The 21834-nt window shown below is 34.7% G+C and overlaps 1 protein-coding gene across 4 annotated transcripts in view; it reads right to left on the bottom strand.

Moving 5' to 3' along the window:
- Positions 1-277: 277 nt before the first annotated feature.
- SLTM (SAFB like transcription modulator) overlaps positions 278-21834 on the bottom strand; it is a 43530-nt gene continuing 21973 nt past the window's right edge. For 2 of the 4 annotated variants that reach the window (XM_043471830.1, XM_043471833.1), the window contains 16 exons: positions 19957-19984; positions 18177-18645; positions 17507-17556; positions 15258-15376; positions 13301-13450; positions 12797-12900; positions 12532-12698; positions 12003-12088; positions 11623-11786; positions 8800-8980; positions 7956-8080; positions 6939-7109; positions 5870-6184; positions 5618-5762; positions 3403-3563; positions 278-1348 (listed from right to left, as the gene is read on the bottom strand). In XM_043471830.1, the coding sequence (XP_043327765.1) occupies positions 1240-1348; positions 3403-3563; positions 5618-5762; positions 5870-6184; positions 6939-7109; positions 7956-8080; positions 8800-8980; positions 11623-11786; positions 12003-12088; positions 12532-12698; positions 12797-12900; positions 13301-13450; positions 15258-15376; positions 17507-17556; positions 18177-18645; positions 19957-19984 (2544 nt within the window). In that variant the 3' untranslated portion in view covers positions 278-1239. The other 2 variants (XM_043471831.1, XM_043471832.1) reach the window with 2 other exon arrangements.

Below are 21834 nucleotides of genomic sequence, written 5' to 3'. Positions count from 1 at the left end.
TGATTCACATGAAGGAATATGGGAGGCTTTAAGAGGTGGTATTCAAATTTTTCCTTGAAGGACTTCCCTGGAAAAGATGCTTTTAAAAAAAAAAAAAAAGTCATAAGGTCAGTGCTTAAGTTTCCAACACTTCAGCAGAAGTGAAAAGTCAGACTTATATCCTAGGAAGAAGACCAAAACACTTGTCGTTAAAGCTCTAAACTTAGTCAATTACTTGGAGTAAGGAAAGGGGCTGGAGGACCAACACCTAAAATGCTGGAAACAAAGACACATACACTTCCAGGTGTGGATTTTTATTTTCACAAAGAGACAACAATGCCTTCCCACATACAAGTATTTACAAAACCCAACTGATTCACCAATCTAGAACCTGGGTTTTTGTTTTTTGTTTTTCCACTTCTCAACATAGTTGGGAATATGGAAACATTAATACCAACACAATTCCCAGAGATGGAATTTATCCATCAAACAGTGCAGATTACCTAAAAGTGCACTTACCTGCACAACTCAGTCTAAGAACCTCAGTGATACAAACCTCATGGCCAAGGTTTCATTAATCTATTTGGTTTCATACCATGCAAACCTGAACAAGTGTGCTGCTACACTAAACTGAAAATCGGTTTTCATTTTACAATTAAAAAGGTTCTCAACGCTTTAGCAACTATACAGAATATGAAGGTTTATTTCAAAAAAGAGTACATTTCTTAAAACCAGGATACACAGATGCACTTAATGTAACAGTACCTTCTGCAAAAATAGGTTACATAATACTCAGAAATGCAAGGAACAATCTTATTTTCTAAAAATTAAACAGCAGACTTCTTAAGCTTAAACAGCCTTCAAAATGGAGGCCGAAAATTCTTGGTGATAAGAAGTAACTCTAGAGCCTGACACCACAGAACTAATGCTGCAAATTAAACCACTACCACACACCTGCAAACTACTCTTTATATTCACACAGCGTTAAACAAAATGGTTTTGATTCCTATCCTTTCCAATGTGTCTTGGTGCTGCAAGAAAAAAAGTTGAATGATACACAAAACTATTAAAAGTTACAACGGAACTATTTAAACATCTTCTCCAAAATTGAGAAAAGCAATCATGTTAAATTTTAAAAAAAGAGAAAAAGGAAAAGTCTGACAACTCTCAAGCAAGTCAGAGGTCCTCTTCATAAGTAGTCAAGTAAAGTTTACAGGAGATTTCAATAAATTATCTTGAAACCATGGCAGCAAGTAATTTTCAGAATCGTCGTGGAGGTCCACCCTTAAATGGCTTAAATCCGGAGCCACTTCCTCTTGGCATGGAATTGCCACTGATCTGTACAATTCTATTAATTGGGGATGCATTACTGAAAAAAGGTTTAAAAGAAAAAAATGTCAGAGAACAAAAGAGAAAATAACTATAGCTAATACCTAAAAAGTGATTATCATTTAACAGACACTATTCTTTGTACTTTACCCATATTAAATAATTTACTTTTTTCAACAGTTCTGTGAGGTATGTACCATTACTAACCCCGCTTTCCTGATGAAGAGTGATACAGCATTTAAGTTACCTGCCTAAGGTCACAATGATTATCTGATAATAAACAGTGGTGTAAAGATATCAACTCTGGCAGTCTTGTGTTAAACCCCTGCCTCTTAGTAAGCCATGCAATGGTCTGCATATGAATGGACTTCTCAAAGTGTGGTCCCCAGATCTGCATCAGCATCAACTAGGAACTTGAACCTCTGAACTACAGGACATCATTTAAGAAATACTTTTGGAATTTCTTTTATATGAATAATGCAACATAGTAGGTATGAATAAACAATATAGGAATAAAAACCCACCCCAAAACCCTGTAACAAATTAGGAAGATAAAAATCCATGGTGAAATGGTTTAAGGATAAAACCTGATTAAAGAAAGGCTTGGATGCCAGGCTAAGTTATCTAAAGAAGCTGTTTGTAGTTCTGGAACAAGTAAATGGTGTAAGAAAATAGTCTCAACAGTTAAATTTAGAAATAATGTGAAAAAATGGAGGAGAGAAAAATATTGGGAAGATCGACAGGAGCTAAAATGAAAAAGAAGACAAAGCTACCACAAATATTTTTTTAAACTGAACCATACTTAGAAATTTATGCTAGGCAAGGAGTAAAATAAAGATGAGGCCCATATTTTTTCCAGTCTGGCACTGGAAAATTAAAAGCAGTTGGAGACAACAGAAACATAAAGATCTGAAACAGGAGGGGAATGAGTTTGCTTGTGACCTTGAATTTTGATTCATCCAAGCATCTACATGGTGATCACAGTATAAAACAATAAAGAATAGTATCTAAAATCCAACCATGTGAAGGAGCCAATAAAAAAAACAGAAGAATGTTTCAAAAAAGGAAAATCAAAAAGGGTTTAATCACCAAAGAGCCCAAGAACTAAAAAAAAAAAATAAAGGAATCTGTATTTATCAAGAAAAAATGTATGGGTGACCTTTGAAAACCAAGGGGAGGGGAAGGAGAGGGCGGGACACACCTGACACATATACACTACCATGTGTAGAGAGAGAGTTAGCGGGAACCTGCTCTGAGGCACCGGGAGCTCAGCTAGGTGCTCTGTGAAGACCTAGATGGATGGGACAGCAGTAGGGGGTGGGAGGGAAGTTCAAGAGGGAGAGGATATATGGATACATATACCTGATTCACTTCCTTGAACAGCAGAAACTAACACAATATTGTAAAGCAATTATCCTCCACTTTAAAAAAAAAAAAAGAATGAGTGATGAGGCTGGGCAGGCACAAGTATAACACTCACTTAAATTTGATGGTGGAAGCAACCAATAGAATAGTAGTAACCTGGGTCAGTGAGCTAAGCCAATGTCTCTTCTAAGACAGATGAATGGGAAAGAATGAAGTGTATAGAAGAGAGAGGCCAAATACTTGCCAGCTGAAGGGTCACAATGGATATTGGTGTGAAGAGAAAATAAAGCTCATCTCTTAGCATCTGAACAGGCTTTGGGATAAATGTCCAAAAATTTTGATAGAGCTATTTGAGAAAGGAGGAAGCAGAACATACTTTCAGTTTCTTCTTCCTTTCTAAAAATTTTTGTAATGATAGTGAACAAGAAGATTGTTCCAATATGAAATTAATATTCCTGTCTACTGGATTCTGACATGTATACATACCTATATCAAGATTATGCCAAAATACCAATTAATTAACTTATAATGAGGAATATTAACAACAGAGCATGAGCACAAACCCTGCATATAATCTCCTGGAGACTCTGAGTTAATATGAAGAAATATCTGGGCAGACCTAGGGTTGTTACTCATTGTAATTCAATCTCTCAGAAACCATAATGACTTTTAAAGGATAAAGGTTTGGTTGTATGCTGGCAGAAAAACTTGAACTGATTAACTACTTACCTCGTATGTTGCGTTATCATGCCTGCTCCTGTCCGGCCATCACCCATTCGCCTTGTATCATGATAGCCAGGCCCTTGAGAAGGTGGACCATGCCATTCTTTCCTTGGTCCACTTGTGTCCCGTCCATGGCGTTCAACTACATGTCGTTCTTCAGGATAGTGCTAAAGAATAACATATTAAAAGAAAAGTCAGGACAACCTCAGCCTCAGGCCAATTTACTTATGCTGGTGTACTTCTCATGTCAGAAAGAAATTAAGATGTCTGAGAAGATGAAAGAACAAATAATATGACAAAAGGTTTCCATCTACTTTGAACTGGGAAGCTACTCAGGCTACAAGGGTAGAAAAGGTAGAAAAGTAGAAAATGATTCAGCATTGTTATTTCTATACCTTCTAACACCCATGTACTTTTTGACCCTTGAGTATTTCTGGATCTATATATAATGCCTAGATCTCTGTATATGTTAAGAAGGCATACTGAGAGATCAAAACCTTAAGACAATCAGACTGGGGTATATGATCCACATGCAAATACCACATAGAAATAGGAGCTGTCATCTTATTATTCACAGTACTAGTTACTGTTATGACTCTTACAAGGCCTTACATCCATGACTATTAAAAAAAAGAATACTGAACATAAAGAAACAAAAACAGAGAACTAAGGATCTGAGGGAGGGGGAAAAAAGAGTCATGAAAGCCTACAGAAATCTGAAGGTGCTCTACAGATACATACTGCTGTCAGAACAGCTTACAGACCAACACCATGAAAACTAAATTTCCAAGGGAGGAATAAGATCTTTTCCTTAAAGATACCTTTTGCAAAAAGGGTAACTGAATGCAGAGAGGCTAGTCTATGAGACTGTGTTAAACTTTACTCTAAATAAGGCAGAATATCTGGATTATATAATAAATTTTTTAAAGTTCTATTCAGGGTATAGCTCAATGAATTGATCTACTGAATATTTCTACTTACTAGAAACACTGAAACTTATAAATCCCAGCAGGCCCAAATCTGTTTCAAATGTGTTTTGTATGAAGTGAAAAACAAAAAGCGGTATTAACTAGAATGCCTAGAGATTAAAAAGTTTTCAGGTAAAAAGCTGTTACAAAACCACAGAGTACCAGAGGATAATAGAAGTTGAAGGATGGATACATACATATACATACACTTCAGAATTCTTTTCTGTATATAATTTGAGAATACTCTATCTTCACTACTGTCAACCTATATTATGCCAGTTATTTCATCAACAGAATGCTTTCAAATCAGGTAAAAGGTTTTTGCTCATTTGAATTGCAAACAGATGTCCTCTGTTCATTAACTTACAAAATATTCAAGTCAATAAGTGTCACAAGAGTAAAAAGCAATTAAAAACAACAAAATATTCCACTTACCTACCTCTAAAAATAAAAGAACAAAAAAGAAACAAGTGTTTTATTTCAGTTCTACACTTTATTTAATTAAGTAGGAGGAAAGATAAGAGGATTATTTAAAGGAAGAAAAAAAAAGGAAAAAGATGACAGAAACACAAGTACAGGTCAAAGATTTTCCATCCAGTTTGAAAATCTCAATTTCTTAAAAAAGAAATAAAGCCAAAGTCATCATTAAGAAGGTTCATCTACCAAATATAACAATTCTCAAATTTCAGCAGCAATTTTAATAAAAATTTCAGGGATTAAGTCAAATTATTATGTTGTACACTTTAAACTTACACAGTTCTGTTTGTCAATTATATTTCAATAAAACTAGAATTAAAAAAAAACTTCAGGGCTAGTATCCTGCTTCTCTGGACTACTATGTTCAACTGTCTTGAAAATACAAAAGGGACTTCCTTGACCGTCCAGTGATTGAGAAGCCGCCATCCAATGCAGAGTACTCAAGTTCTATCCCTGGTGAGGGAACTAAGATTCCACATGCCACACGGAAACTAAGCTCATGCACTGCAACTTCTCAGCGCGCCTACTCTGGAGCCTGCACACAACTAGAGAAGCCCACGCACTGCAGGCCACAACTAAGACCTGATGCAGGGAAACAAGTAAGAAATATTTTTTTAAAAAATACAAGGAGCATTAAGACCTTTCGTGAGAAATGAGTCTGCCAATCATGCCAATCTAACTAGGCCACGCCCAAATGATACTATAAATACAATGTCTCAATGAGTCCTCTAAATTTATTTCTGGAGAGTTGACAATAAACTGTCATAAGCACTTACCTGTGCTCCACTTCCTCGGTCAGTGATTACTCCTCTGTCTCCCTCCCTATTTCCATAGCCGGAAGCATTACTTCGAGTCCCAGGAGGAGCCCCTCTTACACTGTGCCCTGATACTTCTCTCCCAGATCGTTCTGGCCTTTCAACTCTGTTAAACAAAATTCGAGAACATATACAATCAAACTCTAACCTTTTTTGAAAAACCCAAGTGCTTTATTACCACATTAGCTGGGCATTAGAAACTACACAAATAACCTTGTTTCCCGTTTGTCGGTGGACATGCCTCCTTCAGCCTTCCAGGAGGTTGGTCTAGATGGATTGGGCCCTCCTTCTCGAGGATGTCTAGGGTGGGTGGTATCAGGTCTGTCATGAATGATCACTGTTCTCCTCTCATCTCGTTCTCCTCGTACTTCTCGCCTGTCTGTTTCTCGAAGTTCATTTCTTGGTGGTGGAGGCTCATTTCTTCTGGAATCACTGAAATTTTTGGGATACCTTTCAAAACCTAGATCTTCTCTTCGTGCAGAAGGACGTGGTTTTTTCCCTTCACTTTGACCAACAAAACGTTCTCTCCTGTTATCCGAAACAAAGAACACAGGTCTTGAGAAGTAAGTACTTGGTCTGATTCTTCTTAACTTTATTTGCATAATCTACAATAAGAACACCTTCTTTAAAAAATCACTTAAGGCAAAGTGAACAAAATAGCCACAATTATTGATTATAATGGGACTTCCTAGGTAGCTTGGTGGTAAACAATCTCCCTGTCAATGCAAGAGAAATGGGTTCAATCCCTGGGTTGGAAAGATCCCTTGGTGGAGAAAAGGGCAACCCACCACTATTCTTGCCTGGAAAGCCCCATGGGCAGAGGAGCCTGGCAGGCTATAGTTCACAGGGTTGCAAAGAGTCAGACATGCCTGAGCATGATGATGACTGAGCATAATAACCTATGTTCTTTTAAACTGAGCTAAATGTCTGGCAGGAAGGGTGGTTTTTTGGCATATAAGGGAAATTACATCAAACACTCAAGTCACTACCAACCAAAGGATATTTTACTGTTCTTCACAAGTGAGGCAAATCCAAAGGTAACAATACTTTCACTTAGTTTTAAAGGTTAAGAAGATAAAGCCTACCTACTTAAGCATGTTATGGTGGCCTATAAAACTAATTTTTAATACAGAATCACATTCTCATTAACAAATAGAAAAACCAAACATGATTTGTTCTGAATACTCACTTATGACCTGTACTTCAGATTTTAATAGAGAACCAAACTATCACTAACAAGTCTCATACACCAAATACAGTAATTTTCAACATATTCATTTACCTGTCAAAAGATGAAGACTGAATTGATGAACTCTCAGGAAACCTGCCCCTCTCTCGGTGGTCAAAGTCATTAAATCTATTCTGTTGCCGAGAGTAGTCAGATCCATGGCTGAATCGTGCATCTGTATCTAGAGACAACTTTTTATTCTCGCTCCAGTAAGGATCATCCCGCCTTGAAGAAAAACATTTGCTCGTTTATATAAATTAGTTTTACAGCAACAAAATAACACTTATTGGAGTCATACATACCACATGCTAGGAACTGTGGATACAGAGGGCTAATAAACTCAAGACAAACATTCTTTTGTAAGAACAAGCTAGCAAAAAATTAGCAAATTACAGAAAGTTATATAGTGTTAGAGGAATTTCACAGAAAAGAAAATAATTGAAAAACTGTTTTCAAATTACTAAATGAAAAAAGCAGATAAGACAAATACTTGATACCATTCTAAAATAAAATTCTAACCAGGAGCATACAACACTTTTGGTTATACTTAACTTTGGAAAGGATAGAGAGGTTAGTCCCAAGCACAATTCATTCGCTCTGCTCTACTTATTTCTCAACACAATGAACTAAATCTCACAGAATTTATATTAAGAAAATTAAATTACTATATTTTGAAGGCTATTAAGAACCATGAATGCAAACAAATAACAGAATCTATATTTTAGTGTTCCCAAGTTTGTGACTTTGATTTCTGTACTGTTTGTACTACCCTGTAAGAATTTTCAAAATGGGTCTGAGTTTGAGAGCCATTATTAAAGTCTACCATGTATTCAATATTTCAAGTCACAGTGGAAAACATTTGGCAAAGGAAGGAAAATGGAGGGTGGGGGGGATGGGGAGATTTTTCATCTACCTGAAAATCCACTGATGTTCAATTCACTACTGCAATCATTCCCATCCCTCTTGATCATGACCTTTTATTCCAGCGACAGGTGCCTGTACTAATTCTATAGTCTTAGCATGAAAGGAATAAGACAACAAGTTTAACTGTTAAAGAAAGCAAGCAACTACCTATGATCTACATCACGTGGGCGTTTCAAAGAATTCCTTTTTTCTTGTTCATAACGAAGCTGCTGCTGTTGCCTTCTCAGTTCCTCTCGTTCTCGAGCAATACGTTCAGCTTCCTTACGACGTTCCTTCAGACAACACAGAAGGAAGAGCCAACCAATGCAAAATGAAAACATAAGGTAAGTATATATGCAACCTTGCTTTAATCCTATCATTAAGAAAACATCATAAGCAAGCACCAGGCAAAAGACAAACCTGGGACAAAAAATCTGACTTCAGTAATTACATCTAAGCTATGACTACTGTTCTGTAACATTAAAAATAACAGAGACGGGGTGGTGAAAGCTGGCAAGTAATTTGGAAGGTCAGATTTAGTTTAATAATTTGAAACAAAAGCACCTAAAAGTAATTAGAGATAAAGTTATTAATAGGACTAAGTGCCCTAAAACCCTGGATGCAATTCTGCAAAGAGAGGCATTATTTCCTTCCAGCCTTGGGGAATCATTCCCACTATAATAAGTAAGGAAATAGTTATTATTTTCTAAGAATGGGATAGTGACAGAGCCTGGATTACAACTACTCTGGACTCATAGTCCTATGCTCAGACTATTAGGCTGCCATGATATCGCAGAGTTCAAGTTATTACCAATTGGCTACAACAAAGTCATGACTAAATGTAGTTTTAATTAGCACCTAATTCACTGTTATCTCAGGGACACTTAATAAATGCTCATTAGTTGAACTTATTCTATAAAAGCTTTACAGCATGTAAAGCAAATTTTAGGGCAAAAATCACAGGGTTTGAAAAAGGTCAGTTATTTAAGATGAAAAGATTTTCTGACTGCACCTGTTCAATACGAATGCGTTCCCTTTCCAAGCGTTCGCGTTCCATTCTCTCTCTCTCTAGTTTTTGCCTTTCAATTTCTAGGCGCTCTCTCTCTCTCTGTAAGCGTTCCCGTTCTTCCCGTTCACGAATTATTCTAATGCGTTCTCGCTCTCGACGCTCTCTTTCTGCAATCTCTCTTCGTCTAACAAAAATCAGTATTTAGAAATACTTAAATTATGCTAGCACTGTGTGAAAGAGAATAGCTTTTGAATTTGTATTTTTCCTTGAGGTTGGCAATTTTATACTTCGACTCATTCTAAATAGTTTTAATGTAATTGGAAAGAGAACTCAAAATAAAACTTTAAACAGATTTCAATACTGTCACTTATTTAAGACTGTCACCTGAACAATTTTACAGAGTAGTTGCCTCTTAGATGATTCCTGTTTAAATAAAAATCCCACTATAATAGCCCATTAATTAGTCAACATCTTTAAAAGGATATTCTACATATATGAATTTACTAAACTACAAACTTCTGTTTTTGATAGAAAAATTTCCAGTATCTAGGATATATTCTATCTCCTTAAATGAAGTAAGCCTTAGTTTTGTTGAACTGGGATCATAGCCACCAACATGAATTACAGCAAATGCTATACTAAATGGCTGCCCTCAAGGCCTCTTTTGGAGTGTTCACAACCCATAATAGATGGCTCCAGATAACACATTTCTTTGAGTTCAAATATGTGCTCAACTAAATTATTATATTAAGACTTTTAACAATGGGTTACTTTTCTGTTTGTTTTTAATCATTTCCTCACTTTAAGGCACCCAGTGTATTCTGTCAATCAGCATGTCTTCTCCTAGTAACCGGAGTGGTTCTCAATGGTTCAGTACTGCCCCCGTGGAGGGGCATATCTAATTATCACAATGACCAAGGGGGCTGTTATGAGCAATTAGTTAAGGGGACCAAGGATTCTACATATCACTTGATGCATGGCATAGTCAAGAACACACAGCACAAAGAACCATCCAACACTCCAAATATCTTTCAAATGCCATAATGTAATTCATGTCATCCAAACAAAATCACTTCTAGAAAAAAAAAATCTGGCCCTAGCATTTAACTCATTTTTAATAAATGCTAGTTTCATTTCCTTTGGCCTTTTATGTACACTAAAGTTTCCAGGAATGCAGCTCCATATAAATAAGAGGAAAAATTACACCTTCTTGAGAACTTCACCAAGAGTTGTTCACCATTTCAGAAGTCATTTCATAACATCAACACTACTCCTGGTATTTGACTCACCAATATGACAAACCGGTATCAATCTGTGTTTGTAGCTGTCACATTCTCACTGAGTCTTAAGAGAGGTGCAAACATCTGACTACTTCATTAGATCTTGTAGAGCGTCATGCCTAAACATTCATATCTGGAATATATGCTTCATTATAAATTACTTTTATGTTTTCTTCATATTAGAGTTAAAGCTTTATATTGTTCTTTTTTGTATATTTGTATAGTAAGTATGTTACATATCAACTTCATTTCAGATTAGTAAAGAAGGTGCTACAATTTTTTGTTGTTTTATTACTATGAAATGAGTGCTGGTCTGATAGGTTTGAGAAGTACTGCCTAATAACTCCCAATTTCACTCTTCTCTCAGTTGTGGTCATCTGAACAGGAAGGCAAGCATACTGAGACTTCATCAAAAAAAAAAAAAAAAGGTTCTGAGTATGCAAAAACTGGAGAAGACAATGGCAACCCACTCTAGTACTCTTGCCTGGGAAATCCCATGGACGGCTACAGTCCATGGGGTCACGAAGAGTTGGACATGACTGAGCGACTTCACTTTCATTTTTCACTTTCATGCACTGGAGAAGGAAATGGCAACCCACTCCAGTATTCTTGCCTGGAGAATCCCAGGGATGGGAGCCTGATGGGCTGCCGTCTATGGGATCGCACAGAGTTGGACACAACTGACGTGACTTAGCAGCAGCAGCAGCATGCAAGAATTATTTCCTTTTAGTAAACTGTGCGGCAATCATAGTATTATTTAAGTTGCTAAAAGTATCGCTGGTAGTTCCTAGCACCCTTCTGAATGAATAGATGAAACTCTGTAAGTGACCATTCAACAATACAGAATATTTGGAAATTTATATTATGAAACACTTTTACAAGAAAACTTTCAGTGGCATCCAAAAATTGACAGCAAACTGGCACTCGTGATGAACTATTGAGATATGGCCACTAAAAGTAGAAATGTTTTGTTCTCATTTTGTTTTAAAGAGGATGCCTGCTTTAGGACAGAGTTTGAACACAGTAAGGTTCACAGGTTAAATCTTCCTTTACTTGGGCTCTAATTCAAAGTACAATAAATTTTTCCTAAAATGTCAATGTATTATTTGGCCACTACAGCTTACACTAAGACTATCTTATATCAAAATCAAAATTTGCCTTCAAAGTCATGTTTTTTTATAGTGGCAGCTTTGGAGTAGAGGAAAGAGCATTGGACTTGGAGTCAGAAGACCTGGGTCTGAGTCCCGACTCTGCCACCCATTAGCCATGTGGCATTGGAAGAGTCATTCAGCCTCTCTGGGCCTCCATTTTTTTCATTTACATAATGGATGTAACTAACCTTATAGAACTGTTGAGATAGAGATAATAGATGCAAAGGTATTTTGTAAATTGTAAAACACTATGCAAACTAAAGAAATCATTAGGTTTTACTTCTTAAAAGTGACAAATATCTTTCTATAATATAATTTTCAGAAATCTGGTTTATAACTAATGTTAAAGATATACCTATAGTTAAAAACAGGTATAAAACAGACTCTTTTCCTACCTTCGAAGTTCCATTGCTCGCCGCAATCTTTCAAAACGAACTAAATGTTCTCTCAACCTTTGTTCCTTCATCTTTTCAAAAGGCAAGATGTCTTTCCTCCTGTAGTCTTTGTCCCTTTTTTTGTCTAAGCTAGCCCTCTCCTTTTCCATGCTTCTTCCATGAATCTATAGGAAAAAAAAAAATTGTTAACAGGACTAGAAGTTAAAATAATTCTTTTTTTTTCAAGTTGAGCTGGTAATTTAAAAAGCTTAAATGAATAATGACATTCCCCTTTTCTTAGATTTTCTATCATGGACACATGCAAAATGGTTAGAGATAACTGAATTATCTTCCTTTGGAAACAGGCAAAATAGTATACAACATCCCTCTCAGGGACTTACTTTCTCGTATCTTCCTCTTCTTGATGGCCTACAATGATCACCTTTAGTTTGGTCTAGTATTACCATATGTCCTGGACTCTTTGAACCTAAAAGAAAAAAATTAGATAAGCAAATATCTAAAAATATTCCCATCAAAAAGAAAATATAATGTAAGCATGCTGAATTCTTAAGACAACCAAATATTTACAAACCAAAACATGATATAAAAAACTTATTCTATGAGAAATGTAAAGAGTTATTAAAACTTGATCCACTAATGTAAATACTTTCAAAGATACCAAAAGATCAATTATATAGCTATTATTCAATGACCATTTTCAGTCAGCCCAGATTTAACAGTAAATGGGCTTAGGTGGAAGAAGACAGCTGTTTCCCCAGTCCTATTAGATCTCATTTTCTACCACAGTGACATCTAACAACAAAGTTTACATATTTATCTAGATTGTATTCTCAAGTTTCCCCTTTCACTGTAAAAATTAAGCTGTAGGATGCATTAAAAAGGGACTGAGAAGAAAGATACATAGCATACTTATTCGTTTCTTTTCTTCACTTTTTTTAATCGATTCTGAAGTCTGGCCACTTGATCCATTATCATTCTTCTCATCTTTACCTTCTAGTTTCTTAGTATCCTTGCCTTCTTTTTTTTCAGTTTTCTCAGACAACCTTTTCTCTTCTTTTTTGACTGAGGCTTGTGTCCTGACCATACCACCCCACACAAGAAAACAACAAAATGAGAACTACTTCATCAGTGTACCAAAAAAGTCAATAGGCTAATTGACAAAATAAATCCTTACTTGCTACTTCTATCACTCATATTTTTTTTGTCTCCAGAACTTCTTGAACTACTCTTTTCATCAATTTCTTTCTTTAATTCTTTCTTAGAAGGATCACCTTTAACCTGAAAAGTTTAAACAGGAAGAAAAAAAATATAAATTTTATTTTATTTTTTTTCTGGAGTGCATGGGCTCTCTAGTTGATATTGGCAGGCTCAGTAGTTGCAGCTTAGCTGCCCTGAGGCATGTGGGATTCTAGTTCCCAACCAGGGATCGAACCCACATCCAATGCACTGGAAGGTAGATTCTCAACCAAAGGACCACCAGGGAAGTCCCAAATATGTAAGTTTAAAGTTACATTTTTATGTTTGTAAAAAGTATGTGGATGGTAAAAAAATTTGGGAAACAGAAGTAAAATAATTAAAATGAATATATAAAAATAAAAATCATTCCCAATTTTTCTCCTTACTAGTATATATTGTTAAATTGAGAATTACTATCCTTCAAACAGTTAAGCAAGCTTACTTTTTCAACAGAAATTAGCTGTCCATGCAGCTCAGTGCGATGAAGATGTGCAATACATCTGGACACCTCTGTGCTTGAAGACATAGTTACAATGCCATAGCACTTGGCCCCAGGACTTCGAGCATTTGTGACTACTTTTGCACTCAGAACCTATAAAAATGAGATTATACTTTAGTTTTACAGTTTCACGAGTACATTTCTAAGATAAAACTTCAGAATGTAGACTATTCAAATTAAAGGATATGTTCAGGATGTATAAATTCAGGACAATATATATTATTGTTTTATATTCTTGGACTCACCAACTACCTTGCCTATAATATTCAGGGGAACAATTTAAAATGTTAAAAATCAATTTAACCTACTTTTTTACTTTTCTTCTTTTTTAAATACATTGCCAAAACACAGTCAAGTCACATCAAGGAAGTAATGGCACAATTAACAAAAGCAAAGAAACAATATTTTCAATTAGATTTGGACCAAAATTTCCCTATCAAAGACCCACCCCTAATCTCTTAAAGATATTAAAACAAAAAAGGTAAGTTCCTAGCGAGTGTCTAGGTAAGTATTAACACTTTTCTATAATGAGTCTCTCAAAAATAGTCTCCCACACATGAAAAAGCAGCCTTAAAAATACACTCCACAAAACACACTCTAAGAAGACATAGTTTCCATTTATATACTTTAAAGATGTATACCAATATAAAAGTGACAAATAATTCAGCTCTATAAAATGAATAGCTAAGGGAGATAAGGCAGGGATGGTTGAGTGAGAAGAAAAGTGGGAAAGAACAATCTAAAGCTGAACAAATAGGAACACAGACACAATGTCAGGAAGAGGAACAGAGGGATCTGGTGTGAGTAGCTGGAAACTATCAGTTTTTATCTCAGCTCTGGGAAAGAGTGACTTGCCCCAACAGCAATTTCATTTTTAAACCCAAGGTCCTTGTTATAAGTACATGGTTTCCTTATATAGTTTTAGCCCTAATTAAATCGCTGGAAACAGAACCAAAAATGTACCACAAACTGATCATGGGACCACAATTCTCAGTGTTTTGTATCTGACATCTACAAGAACCTCCTTACTCTGTAGGCACTTCTCTAATTAGAAGGAAAAAAACAATTTCTAAAATCAATAGGATAGATTTTTGTAACATTTATTAATGGCTATTTACTGATATTGGTGGTCATAAATTTAATAAATATTTGAAAGCCTATCATGTGCATGCAAAGTATAGTAGATAAGACCCCTGCTATCAAAGAGTTTACAGCAGAGTAGGTTACATATATCATGCATATTGAAAACTAAAATGTAAAGAGAAAATAGTGAGTGCTGTAAGGGATGTGTATCAACTACAATTTAATTCAACAGCTATTAATTGAATATTCAATTCATTTAATTATCAACTAGTTTTATTTTTTATTAGGTCTCCCCTTATATGCCAGAAAAACTTCTGATCAACCAACCACAGTAAAGCCTCCTTTTTTGCTCTCTAAACTCTGCACTCTTACTTCATAGCACATATCAAAACTTCTGATCAAGTCCATTTTACCAGTTTTACATTCTTCTGCACCACTGTACTGGAATTTGTATAATAAAAGGGACATCAGTTTTGGGGTTCCCCCCATATTCTATATCCCAGTGCTTCTATTTTCCAGATGACCAGATCAGCTTCACCAATTTTAGGTCCAAGATAAACCATGATGAATGTGATGAAATAAACTCAGTCCTTCCTTGACTTAAATGGGCTCAAAAAATGAGCTTTTAATACAAAGATTCCCAGGGCTCAGAGTGAGATTATATGATATAATAAAACTCATGATTACCACAGAACTAAATAGTTAATGCCTATAACAGTCCTGAGACAAGAAATTAGATTTTATATGTATTGTTTTGAATATAGCCTCTGTTTAAAAAGGACATAGAAATATGGATAAAAAGATAAAAACAATGTACCTTTCCATATTTGCCAAAGAGGTTCTTCAAATCAGCAGCTTTGGTATTAGAAGAAAGTCCACTAACCCAGATATTTTTAGTTGAGCTTCCACTGCTACCACTAGCACTAATTGTACTTCCTAGAATAGATTTAATATCAGAAGTTTAAGTTTCTCAATTGGAAAATTTTTAAACAAAATTATTAGGGCTATAAACTTCCAAAATTATAAAACCCTCTAATTTTGACAGCATGACTTCACTACATCAAAATCCTACACATCTCCTATAACTAAAATTGAACACAATAACAGATAACACAAACATGTCTGAATTTGTACATTTTCTACTGCATGAGTTTTAAGACAAAGTGGGTAAAAAAATCAATTATATGTCTTGGACTTTTGCCGTTTAAATTCATTCATTTATATTCAACCACTGCACTAAATTCAGGCAACCAGGAAGCAGCGGTCTAGGAATGTACAGACTGCTTAATTACCTATACCTGTCATGGGCTTTAGCTCCTGAGAGACTGAGAGCACAAAGGGAAAAGTCAAACAAAGGGATAAACTGTTTTCAAAAATTTAAATGTTTAGTAACAAAGACTAGCCAACAGTTCATCTTCATTTTGTATTAGAGAAAGGGTAAGAGAAAGTGGAAATTACATGCAACTAGAAAACTCTGGATTAAAAAAAACAAATTCTTCTAAAGCAAATCAATTACAAAGATCAGAGACCCCAAAATTCTTTAGAATAGGTAAATGCTTATATGAACAATTTCTACACTATTTCCATACACAAATTATTGTTTCATACAGATAAATGCCATTTCTTAAAATATAGGCCTGGTCAGTTACCCTTCAGTACTTTATGTCCAATGTGCTATTATAAAAAAGGAATTTTCATTTCATCATTTAGAAAACAATTCTTACCCACTTTAAGAGAAATAATATCTAAGCAATAAAAGTAACAATTTTTATAACTTCACGGTATCAAATATAGAAAGAGTAAAATGTTTAATGCTTTAAAAATTACACGCCACAAGTTTTAAAGAACTGCTATCAGTGTACTTATGAGAAGACAACACACGCTGACTCAAATATTTTAAATATTAATGATTGCTGCATTTCTGATAAGAAATGTACTTATCAAAGGAAATGTTTTATCTTATGAAACATTAACTAGAAGTTCGTGTATCTTTTATATTTTACCAGTAACACCTGGGCCCACATACTCCTCTTAACTAGAGAAAAAAAATTTTAATGATAGGAAGTTAACATTTAATTAAGACTACACTAAGCTTCTAAATTTAAAGGATAATATTTAATAAATTTATTATATCTTATCCATTAACCAAAACTGTAAGGGATGTAGGTAATGCAATTAATTGTCACTTACTAAGTCAATCAGTAAAATGTCTAATTACAAAAATATGCCAATAAAATATACTAAAAAAAGATAAGGGACACATAACATTCCTTTTTTTAGGCACTCAAGAGGCATTTTTTCATTCTGTAGTATCCAAATGGTGTTATTCTTCCCTTAAAATGCTTTTCTAAAACACAAGAAATATTTTTCACATTTACAGCATATATAAGATGAAACTAAAGCACACGACCAGGAGATAAGCCGAGACTTCGCAGTAACAAAGACTAATCAAATAATGCACCTTTAAACTTACAAAATTTTAAAATAAAACTACTTTTCTACATAAAACTCTCATCAATGCAAAATAAGTCAATCAGGAAGTAAATTCTGAAGAATTAAAATCCTATATAACTGGCTATATTAACAGTTGTGTGCCCTGATTTAAAGAATCAAAAACGTAAAACCAAATGTTGAGGCTAACTTGCTTTCAGCTCCATAAATACTATTTATATCACATTTCCTAATAGACAGAACAAGAAAAAGATTGTGGTAGTGTGTGGGGGTTATAAGAGATAATCAAAGATGAAATACTTCTGAAACTTTAAGAAATGAAATGTCTATTTTATGAATATTCAATAGATACTTAGAACACAATGCAAAAAATACATAGCAAATATATTTGACTCAAATTCATACCAGTTTATAAATTAAATAATTAAGAAAGTAATGCTTCAATCACACTTGAGAATTTGCTGGAATCTAACTCCACTGTTCACACAAAAGCCACCAAAAAATTTACTATGTCAATTTTTAAGGACTAAATGTAAAAAGAAATCCTAGACAATTATTACTTTTTAAAGAAAACATTCAATTTATCACTGATATAAGTAGGAAAAAATACATTACCTTTGTCATCTTTGGATGATGTCTTGCTGTCTTTAGATTCCTTTGAAGAGCTACAGAAGCAAATCACCAGAAGAAAATTGAAAACAAAAAAGCAAAAACAAAAAGAACAAAAAGAACAAAAATCGAACAGCTTGATATTGACTATATTTCAAACCAGTGCTATCCATACAAATTAACAATTCCAAAAGCCTAGATTAGGTTATTTGAACAAATGATTCCCTTAGGATTCTTGCACTGATTTTCCCCAAGATTCCTGAAGATCTAGATTTTCTGACAATTCTATTCAGTGGATATATGGCCATCTTCTCCAGATTTCAGGACTGGGACTTGACTTCATTTGTGTTCTTAGGACTGATAGTTGTTCATTAACCATCATCACAAGGATTTTTAAAAATGAAACACAAAAAAATTGTCAATTTGAAAAAAAAAAAAAACAAAAAAAAAACCAAATATATGCTGACAATTCGACAATGCAATCAGTAGGACACACTGCATATTACGAAGATCTTGAAATTTTTTTTTAAAGTAACTTATGACGGTCAAAAATATTATAGGCAGGATCATAAGTACTAATTACTGTACATGGTCTTGAAGCCACCCCCTTAATGTAGAGTGATCTTATTGAATGCTGGAATTCAGTATCGTAAAGAACTGACATAGAAAAACAAACCTCTTTGCTTGACCAGAGGCCCCAGTAGACGAGGGCCCTTTCTTCAAAGTATCCTTTTCTTTGTCTCCAGATTCTGCTTTCTTAGAACCTTCTCTGGCTTCCTTCTCGACAGGATCACCCTTCACGCAGTCTTCCTTCTTACCATCTTTATGGTTCGCATTCATCTCATAATCCTTGCTTTCCTTCTCCGGGCTCTGTGCAATGACGTCCTGCCCATCTTTTGGCTTACTTGCTTCAGAATCTGTAATTTTCACATTTTTACCTGTTTCTAGGAGGTCATCACCATCAAAATCCAGAGTGATGGCATCTTCAGCCTGGATTGTAACCGAGATGTTGTCATCCTCAGCTTCTTTCACAGTCGCATTAGCTTCCATCTCTTCATGAGCTGTGTGATCAGCCTCAGCTAGGTTCCCTTCTGAAGGAAGAGGTTTAGATACTTCTTGTGTACCATCACCAGAACCTGCTATATCTAAGAGGATTTAACAGGAATAAATATGGCAAAACAAGAAGTTTAAACAATTTTCATATTCATAAGCTAGAATAGGACCTAGAAAATATAAACCCAGTTATTAGCACTGATGGAAGGTTAGGAAGAAAAACACAAGGGTATTAACTAACATAAACAATCCTTTACCCAGGATCACTTATTCTTCATGGAAAAAATGATCTCTAAATACAAATACCAAACAACAAAAGTGAGGAGAGAGTTCCATCCTGAGGATACCAGCTCTTCATTTCTGGTTATAAGTTAATGGCATATGGAAGGTGTTTTTCCTCCACGAGAGAGTGACAAATGTGCAGAGTTGTTATTCAATGTTCAAATTATCTTGGGATTTAACCCTTGTGACCTTCAGAACTCCCATGGTGACGTCTTGAAAGGTCACAGTCTGAGGATACCAATCAGTCTTCAAAGTATTCAGGGCCTCATCTTTTTCACTCTTCTTATTCCTGTGTAGTCCGAAAACTGCTACAAGAGGCTCCAAAGATGGCCTGCTCCATAATATTTAAGAAAGTGGTCATTTCCAGGCTTCATCCTGTCCAGTCAGTCCTGCAATTACCATTTTCAAAGATGTCTTGCATTCACCCAAAAGCGAAAGGCCTCGAGCATCTGAGATTTTCAGTCGGTAGCTTTACTTCATTCATTGCTTCTAGGTTTTTTTTTCTGCCTGTTCCATGTCCTTTCTAGTCCAAAGTAGGAGGATCCCTGGACGTCCTTCCAAGAGCTCTTCTATAACCTCAGACCAACCACATATATTGCTACTGATGTCCCTGTAATTGTATTGGATAAGATAGGTCTCCAGAACTACTGAAACTGTCAGAAGACTGTACAAAATTTCTCCAAGCAGCAAACAAAAAGTCAGTCTCCTGGTCACCCAACAATTTTAGGACTAGTTGTAAAATTAATTATCCATTTCATACTAGGATTACCGGTAAGCACGTATGAGTTACTGCAGTGCCAGTCTTAAGGATATAATCAACTTACCGTATGCTAGAAGTTGGTTTTAAAAATAAAATTTAAATTAGGTTAAACAAAAAATGGCATGTCCACCACAGTAACTGATATGTACCATTAAGTTAGAACATGTCTTCAAAGTGTTAAAAAGAAAATTAAACCAATTAAAAAATAAAATCAAGGTGCTAACTTAATTCACTAAATTGATAAATTTGAAAATAAACTCATTTCAAAAATAAGATTTTGAATAAGGAATGCTTTATTTTCACAGTTTACTGTTTTTCTAAATGTCACCAATTTTTAAACTCTACTTAGCATCAAACATACCTTTCTCATTTTCTTCTTCCTCAGCATCCTGAAAGTCAAAGAATAATCAAATGTAAAATGAACTCATTTAAAACTGGATTTCAGTAATAGTACAATATCTATCAAGTTAAATTGTAGAGTAATATTAATTAAAGACACCTATTACTAACAAACACAAGATATTCCAATCAGAACCAAAACACAGAGAAACATGTAGCATATGTCTAGTATACATGACTTAGACAAGAAAACAGGCAAATATATCAATGGTTGTATCAACAATAAACTGGAATATTTAGTTTCCCTATTCAAAACTGGTTTCAATTACCCAAATCTTACTCTTATCAAAAAGTTGCTAGGAATTCCCTGCCAGGCTGGGGTTCAATCTCTGGTCTGGGAACCAAGATTCCACAAGCCATGAGGCATGGCCGAAAAAAGAGAGAAAGAGATGCAAAAAGCCACCAATAAAAAGCCTGCCCTGATTAATTCACATGACTCAGTTCAAAGGCACTTTTAGGACATACTATTCAAAATGTACCAGAAAATATAACATGAAGACATACTTTTGCAAGGGATGAAATGCATATTAATAAACAAATAAACAAAGAATATTCCCAATTTAGGCATCTCAGAAGTAAGAAGAATGACAAGAGTAGTTTCAAATTCTTCATTGCTTTCTATCTGTTAAAAATGAATTCATACATTGTTTCATATACACACTAGTGGTCAGCCACTTTAAAAATGTTATTTGTGCTACAGGTAATCAAAATAAGTTAATAATTTTATTAAATGACTGATTTTAATTTTTAAATATATATTTTAATTTTTATATATGTGACATCATGTAATCTAAAATTAAGCACGTAATGGCTTGAAAACAGGAATATCACAAAGAAGAAAATATTTACACCAAGCAAAATACTGCAAAAATAACAAATTATAACAAGATAGAAACATTTCCCAAAATTAAAGATCATAACAAATATGCATAAAATTAAGGTATGTTTTAACTTACAACTTATAAAATAAAAGCTGAGTAGAAGTAGATCATATTTAGTCAAGATGGTGTGAGGTTACCAAACGCAAAGCCTTACAGGAGTGACTCTCAAACTTTGATTTTGTATCAGAATCTCCTGGAGTGACTGTTAAAATAGACTGCTGAGCACCAACCCCACAGTTTCTGATTCAAGACTGGAGTAAAGCCTGGAAATTTGCATCTCTGCAAGTTTCAGTGATGCTGATGCTTTTGGTCTAGGGGCTACAAATTAAGAACTGTGCCTGAGAGTGAAGCCTAGCAGTGAAATTAGACTTTAGGCAAAATTTAACTGTAAACAAAATTTTAAATGCCACATGTATCTCCTAACACAATTTTAGGTTCATGTAAGTCCACATTTCTTAAAAATAACAAATATTTTATCATATGCTCAGCTACATTTGGATAACAAGTATATTTCTAAGAAATCATTTAAAATAATTTTTCAACTTCAAGTTGACATATATGTGCCCCATTTAGGGAATGACCAATTGTTTTACAAACTAAAGTAATATGAAGGAAAGTGAAAACACTGAAACAATTAAGCCACAAGCTTAGTATGTAGAATAGTACAAAAGAAGATTACTAATTAGTAGCAATGTGACTCCTATTGTATACGTCCATTATACTGTGCTCTAATAATCTCCTAATTGTTATACTGGAATTTAGTTTTAATCATTATATTTTTATTGTGCAACATTTGGAAAGGAAAGAAATGATCTGACAGGGTGGACTGGCAGGCAGTGACAGCAAAGAAAGGATGAGTTATGCTGGAATTACCGAAAAAATCTTTTTCTCCCAAATTCTCTTTTAGTTTAGTAATTTATCTTAAAGGGATAAATAAACTGGAATATCTTCACTTTTAC

This window comes from Cervus canadensis, chromosome 6, assembly GCF_019320065.1.
Source record: "Cervus canadensis isolate Bull #8, Minnesota chromosome 6, ASM1932006v1, whole genome shotgun sequence".
Classification (NCBI taxonomy): domain Eukaryota; kingdom Metazoa; phylum Chordata; class Mammalia; order Artiodactyla; family Cervidae; genus Cervus; species Cervus canadensis.
This window is presented reverse-complemented; position numbering and strand designations above follow the sequence as displayed.